General features: G+C 38.4%; 1 protein-coding gene across 1 annotated transcript in view; it reads left to right on the top strand.

The window, feature by feature from the left end:
* Window positions 1-6350, top strand: part of Snrpb2 (small nuclear ribonucleoprotein polypeptide B2) — a 12025-nt gene extending 5675 nt beyond the window's left edge. The window contains exons 4-7 of the mRNA XM_004635608.2: window positions 3066-3206; window positions 3947-3994; window positions 5494-5582; window positions 6001-6350. Of these exons, the coding sequence (XP_004635665.1) occupies window positions 3066-3206; window positions 3947-3994; window positions 5494-5582; window positions 6001-6160 (438 nt within the window). The 3' untranslated portion in view covers window positions 6161-6350. The remainder of the gene's footprint in view (window positions 1-3065; window positions 3207-3946; window positions 3995-5493; window positions 5583-6000) is intronic.
* Window positions 6351-7643: the final 1293 nt, after the last annotated feature.

The raw sequence follows: 7643 nt of genomic DNA, 5'->3' as shown, positions 1-7643 counted from the left end.
TTGTCAGCATCTGTAAATCCCTTCCACTTCAGAAAATACTCCACCTTCCCATTCACTACACGTCAGTCCAGTACTCTTTCCACCACAAACTCAAGGTTCTGCTTCCTCACCTTTTTTACTTTTTCCATGTTGTTTGTTTCCCATTTTTTGCAATGTAGTTGTAGTTTTATTGGAAGCCATTTTTTACTGTAGACATGAAGAGCTGTTATTCACCGCCTCGGATACTCGGTCATGGGTCCACAGAGTCTCGGCCTGCGTGCCTGCAGCTCCACTCGCACCTAGCTGTAAAACCACACTTTTATCATGAAACCTTTGGTATAGATGTAAATCTTGTGCTTTTGTATCTTTAAGTTACAGGTATACTTTTATCATTTATGGGTATGCGCTGTACACCAGGGTTTCTCAGCAGTGGCTCTTCTGACATTTTAAACCAACAGGTCTCTGTTGGGGAGGGCTTGCTGCACATTGTAGGGTGCCAGCAGCAACCTTGGCCTCGAGCCACAGCATACCAGGGACATGACAGCCAACAATGTCTGCTGGCCAGAAAAAAAATCACCTCTGGTTGAAAACCCCTGACTTAGACCAGCCAGCTGGGAGCTGTGGCTGAAAGCAGATACTTTCACAGGGGACTGTTTCATAAAGGTGCACAGATCAGGTCACCAAGGTCTGTTCAGGTCAGGGACAAGGTTTGAGACATCAAGGAGCTATAGCCAAGTCAGACTGTTTGAACTAGCAGCCTGTTTCCTTCGGTTAGACCTTGATGCCGGGTGAGACTTAGAGCTGCTGGCAGGGAAGCCCACAGAGAGTGTGTGCAGCTCAGAGCCTGGCACTTGCGGAAACGGCCTGAAGTTGGAGGGTGTGGCAGGGTATGCCTCACTGCTTCTCTGGTGCACTCACCTCCAGCTGAAGGAGAAAGAAGGAAGAACTGCTCTTGGTTTTAACACATCCTCTGCCTTCTGATTTATGCACCTTTAAAATGCCTTTTTGTCTTCTGAGGACTGAGATCGAATTCTTGCTATAAAGAGGCAGTTTTAGATAGTAATTTATAGGGCCACTGTGTTTGGATGTGACCAGAGAGGCAGTTACTTTTCCCACTGTTAGCTTGAAATGAAAGTTGCAGTCTGCACATAGTAACACCTTAAATAACAGTTTAAGTCATTGGCCAAATGTCTGGTTTTTTGTTTTGTTTTGTTCTGTTTTTTTTTTTTTTTGGGGGGGGGCGCATTTCTCTATTTTTATTAAGGACTTTTAGCCTTTAGTGAAGCAACACTTTTGGTTTTAATTGCATTCTTGTCTCTTCCTTCCACTTGGCAGAAATATGCATAATATGACAGATACACACAAGATTCAGATAGCTTGTATGTAGACCAGATTAAAGACATAAAGACTTTTGTAAGGATGTTACTTTCTTTTCTTTTTTAATTTATTGTATTTTTAAATAGTTTTATTCAGAAATAACAATGAGACAGTTTCAAAACTGATTAGTAGGACAGTATCAATAATTAATACATTGAATATTGTTGTCTTCTTAGTGGTTATTCATAGTATAAGATGCAGACATGATATCCTGTCCACAAACACTATTAGAACAAAACTTTCTATTCATTGAATTAAAAGAAAGTAGCTGTATATCCTATTTTGAATATACAGATACAAAATGATCCTTCATTTATATCCCCTTTTTTTGTGTAGTTTTGTCAGAGATGGGTATTCCATTGTTATTTAAATATTGTAGGTGCGTGAATTCAGCAAAATATTCCAATATAGTCCAGTAGTCCATAATAGTAGTGGGTTATCCATAGGACTGGCAGTGTCAGAAGTTGTTGACTTGAGCCCTTTACAGCTCAGCATATTAATAAAGCTTTACTTTTTATACCTCGTTTTTATACTTTTCTGCTGGATAGTTAAGACCAAGATAAAGTAAGACCTATGTAACTAGAAATGTAACTTTTGTATTTGACAAGGTCAGTCAAATCCCCTCAGGCTTTATCCTGAAACCCTGTACTGCAGTTGATAGTTCTTTTGTCAGTGTCAGCCATGTGGCTGAGTCACATTCATTGCTTAACCAATTTGCTGTCTGTGAAAGCCTGAGAGAATGTTTTCCCTCCAGGTGACTCTTCTTAGGCACACTCTACATCATCGATCACTTACCTTTGTGGCCCCATAATCACCCTGATCAGAAAATTTGGGACACAACTGAGTTACAGGATGTTACAGTACAGGTTCTCTTATGCCCTTGGAAGGCTAGTGGCCAAAATATTCAGACAGTTCATTGGTATTGGCATTAGCTTTATGGATGCTTTAGGCCAGGGTTGTACTACTCAGAGTTGGTCCCTATGCTCTTAGCCTGGCCCCTTTGTACTTGTTGAAAGCACAGAATCTCAGACTTGCACTTTGACAAGTTGTGTAAGCTGCTATATTGCTTGTTACAGCTGACAGAAAGTAAGCCTGCTGGGCCAGTGTCTGAATACTTCCCTGTTTCACAGGTGCCTGGTTCCTGCTGGCTCTGGCATAGTAAGAGTCAGTGAGTGGCCCAGCTGCACAAGCTCGGATGCTGTCCCTTGTTTCCTTTCAAAACATTTTAAAATTTAAATTGCTGTGGCTATTAAAGTCATTTCATCGAAAAATGATGTATTCAAAGGAAAGTTGTTCTCAGTCCTGGGTGCTTTAAGCATCGAGAGTAACAATTCCATATGCACATTCTGCAGCTGATAACACATGTTGAGCCCCCAGCCAGGCATGCTGCTAAGAGGTAACACATTTCTAGTGTGGTTTGCTGTCACTACCTGGAAAGAAGCCATGGTGCGGGTATTTCAGTCTTGTTTTCTCCATATGAAAACAGACGGCTTTTCTTTTAATACAGTTGAATCGAACTCTGTCTTAGTTGTACATGCAGCCACAATTGATTTCCATCTGGCACTCAGTATATTTTGACCATTTCCTTAGGAAGTGTTTTTAAAATTAGCTTGTAGTATATTTGTCTAGTGGAGGTTGAAACATTAATGACTGCAGTGAATAGCCTTCAGCCTGATGGAAAGTAACCTGTTTTCAAAAAATTAAAACAGCGAATCCAGTATGCAAAAACAGACTCTGATATAATATCTAAAATGCGTGGCACTTTTGCTGACAAGGAAAAGAAGAAAGAAAAGAAAAAAGCCAAAACTGTAGAACAGACTGCAACAACTGCAAACAAAAAACCTGGGCAGGTGAGACAGATAATGTTCATTTTTTTGGATGCTTGTCATACATGTGCGAGATGATCTTTGGAGCAAGTATTTGTGATACGTGTGTGTTTATAGGGTGGAATTCTTAGAAGTTGTAATGACCAAGATCTAAAACTCCAGTGTTATATTTAAGCAACAAAATAAATTGTAGGTGTTTACATACAGAGATGTATAGAAGTTTTTTTTTTTCATTTGCATGACATTTAATTCCATCTTTCTCTAAAATGTTAATCCCCATTGGCTTGTTTTATGTTCTGCCAGCAAATGCTGCCTATAAAGACAGTATTGTAAACACTGTATCGTGAATGGTCCACTCAGAGATTCTTTTCTTTCACAAAATCTAATGTGAAATAGATAAAAGTGAAATTACTCAAAAAGTAGTCACTTCTGAATTAAAGTGGTTAGAAATCATTTGCACTTAGTATGTGTATACACAGTTTTACGAAAAGTAGGATTAGACCTTGTTTTTTGCATGTATTCTCCAATTTAAAGCATAGATACTAAGTTTTATTGTACAATTCTTTAAAACTTAGGGGCAGACTTTTCAGAAATCTTTTATCAGTTAAATACATGAATTTTAAATCAGTTAAAATGTAAGTTCTTAAAGTAAAATTAAGTGAAGTTACAAAGTCGGGAAATGTTATTTTTATACAGTAATTATAAATAACTGCTGTCTTTAGAAGTGCTGGGAATTTTAATTGTTTCCCTATTTCTTTATTTAGGGAACATCAACAGCTAATACCCAAGGAAATGCAGCACCAAATCCTCAGGTAACATTTTTTTCCATATACTTCTTACTTTAAAATAAAATTATAAGAATTATAACAATACAAAGCAACTCCTATATTTTTGAAACCAAAATTACTCCATCTGTAAGAAATCATATGTAAAATTTGATACCACTTTAAAGTTAGACACTTACACTTCACAACATTTTAAATTTTAAGAGGAAGTAAACAGAACTGAGTATTACTTGTTTCCCATAATGCTTCAGTGACAGAATCCCAGTGGCAGATTTGAGTCTAAGGTCAGGGAGCAAGTGTTGCTGTAGTGAGTAGCCAGGCATTCACTGTGTGGCAACGCGCCGAGGGCTGGTGAGGCTACGAGCGCCTCTCTTCTTAGCCGGGCCGTACTCCCTTTCGGAATGGTGTTTGGGTTGGCCTTGCTCCTACTCCTTAGCACAGATACCCTTTCGCTTTATATTTTAAGGTCTCTCGTATATGTTGTAGAAATCCTTGCCAAATCTCCAAGTACTTCAAAATCAAGAGCTGCGGTTTGTGTTAATGGTTTCATACTTGCTTTTTGTGGTATTAGAGTTTGGCAAGATCCATAAATCCAGAGACTTCTTTGTTCATTAAGGATTTTTCCTCTGGTTTTAAGTTATTTGCATTTTGTTTTTTCTGCTTCCATTCTTAGCATTTATAGTCCATTTCAGAAATGCCAGAACTTAATTCTCTAAGCCTTGAGTTAATTTGCTCGTTGTTTTTTGAACAAAAAATAATGCGCAAATAACTTGATCTCTCCTCACCATGAAACTAGCCTGAAGATGGGACTCTTTGTATGCAGACCTTCATAACCTCAGGGTAGGGCATCAGATAGGTTAATAGCTGATAACGCACTTGTTTTTAGGTAAACCTGGGTGCTATGTGTACATTATTCATAGTCTGGCCTCAGGCACTGAGAAATGGTTCTCAGCAGTGACTTTCCAGTTCTGTGTTCCCTGTTGACCAGCGACAAACAGCAGCACAGAAGAGTTGAGTAGGGGGCCGGGGAGATGGCTCAGTGGAATAAGCGCTTCCCTGGCAAGTGCAAGGGCCTGAGTTCAATACCCAGTACCACCAAAAAAAAACGAGTGTTACCTGAGTGGGGTGTCCAGCTGAGAGGGGATAACCTCTGTTTTAATTAGTTTCTTTAATTATGTATTCTCCATGACAGAATTCTCCAATTATAATTGACCTCTAAATGCTTGAAACATAAATACCGTTTTATATACTAGTAATTGAATACCTAAAACCTTTATGATTGCAGTCTTCAGATTTGGGGTGCTGTGACTTGAACATCTGCTTCACTTAATTGCTGTTAGGTTATATTTATTTCTTATTGGCATTGTTTTTCAGTGTTAGTGTTTGTTGTAAGATTTCACAAGCTTATAAAATCTGGAGTATAGCTCTGAAGTTCAGGTTTTAATATAGGAATCAAATGATTTACAGTGCTGTTTATACATACAAGCTAACTTTGTCCTTTTTTTTTTTTTTTTTTTTTTGGATAGGTCCCTGATTACCCTCCAAACTATATTTTGTTCCTTAATAACTTACCAGAAGAGACCAACGAGATGATGTTGTCCATGCTGTTTAATCAGTAAGTCAGTCTGTTTCTGGGGTTTTCCCAACAGGACACTCAGCACTTCTGTGAGTGGAAGCCATTTGTCATCCCACAGCAGTCATTCCTTATGGGTTCATTGATGTCGCCTGGGGCTCATCAGGGATTGAAGCCAATCTGCAGATTTGGCAAAGAGAAAGCTAAATATTCTCTGATGTTTGAATTATTAGTTCTAACTAGTGAGTAAATCAGGAATCAGAGCTTTAATATAATGACAGAAATAGAATCAGCATATTTTCAGTTCTTTCCCAGTATTAAGACTTCCTCCTAATCAAGACGCTTGGGGGTGCATGATTACATTTCCTGGGCCAGTATGAGGAAGGTGCTTACAAATATAAGCACAAAGCAGACATTCATGCATTTGTTTGTACGTATGAATTGTATGTTTTCCTTTCAGGTTCCCTGGTTTTAAGGAAGTACGTCTTGTACCTGGAAGGCATGACATTGCTTTTGTGGAATTCGAAAATGATGGGCAGGCTGGAGCTGCCAGGGATGCATTACAAGGATTTAAGATTACACCATCCCATGCAATGAAGATCACCTACGCCAAGAAATAACCTCAGGATGGGCATCTTTACGGGACTTGGTGTTATTTATGCTTTTGTTTTGATAATGTGGTCAGGCCATTTTAATGGTTGTAGACAGTGGGGAAGTAAAAGTGAAATTTTTCATCTAGTCTTTAGCCTTAGTGAGCTGTGTAATATGAAGGCCTTAATTTTGTACAATAAACTTTTATTTGTATTCTAAGTAATGCTGTGCTTATTGCTCACTGCCCAATCATGAAGTGCTTATTCTAGTCTAAAATGCATCTTAAGCGTGTGAAACTAATGCAATGTTTTTTAGTTTCTTTAGAGTAGTTAGTGATAAAGCAACACTCGGGCATTTTATTTTATTTTATTTTATTTATTTATTTATTTATTTGCAGAACTGGGGTTTGAACTCAGGCCTTTGTGCTTGCCAGCTAAGCACTTATTCCACTGAGCCATCTCCCCAGCCCCTACTCAGGCATTTTAACGAAGGCTAAAGAGACTCAATATTTATAATAGATCATTCTGGGTATTACAGAAAATAAGACCTGAGCAAGACCTAAATTTGATCTTTATGTCCCTCAAGAAAATGAACATTGTACTTTAATAGAGGTAGGGATTTCGTGAGCCTTTTGTTCAGTATTTAACAAAGGTTATTTAAGACCAACTGTGTTTACTCCTTTCTAAGAAAACAAGAAATGTGTATCTTTAAAGTTTGCAGTTTATTTTTTTCTCTTGAGGTGACACTTCCTAAGGAGTACCGCTTGGTTATTATCAGACTTCATTATTGAAAACCCCCAAGGGAAGGACTTAATCTATAATCCATTTTAGGACAGGTAGGCTAATTGCCAATGCTAATCTTGCCGTCTCCTTGTAATTCTTAAATAGCAGCATTCAAAAGTCCTTTAGTAGTTTGATTTATGCTTAAGACTCGATTCTCCCTGTTTTGACGCCATGGGAATCTGTGGAAATGGACAATTGTTTGAGGTATGATACATTTTGTATTTGTTGGCGTCTGTATTTTAGTATTTCCTTGGCTTGAATACTTGCAGAAGGGCCACGTTTAGACTTAGGTAAACAGATTTTTATGGCATCACTTTTGCATGTACACTGAGCAGACAAAATTAAAATAATTTTTTTATCCCTAAAACTGCCACCTTTGGAGATTGCCTCCTCTGGGTAACTTTTTAAATCCAGTCCTCAAGCCTGTGTACTTTGGTAACAGTGAATTACTCTTGGATGTTAAGTGTTTTGCTTACTCCTAGTTGCTCCTCGTCACAGATCCCAACCTGTGGGCCATATTCAGGTGGCTGTGTTAGAGGAAAGCAAGTGTGCCATGAAAACGGGTGAGGGTGGGCCTTTTTAATGACTTAAGCTCTCACTGAAATTGGGAACTACTTGAGAAAGTTTTTAAAGTTAGATTATTTATGAACAGTAAAATTCACCTACTTTAGTGCCCGTTTGATGAGTTAGAACAGTTGTGGAGTTAGGTAGTCATCCAGGTAAAGAGCTT

This window comes from Octodon degus, unplaced genomic scaffold (genome assembly GCF_000260255.1).
Source record: "Octodon degus isolate 3935 unplaced genomic scaffold, OctDeg1.0 scaffold00073, whole genome shotgun sequence".
NCBI lineage: Eukaryota > Metazoa > Chordata > Mammalia > Rodentia > Octodontidae > Octodon > Octodon degus.
The sequence above is the reverse complement of the archived record's forward strand: the minus strand, read 5'-3'. Positions and strand labels throughout refer to the sequence as shown.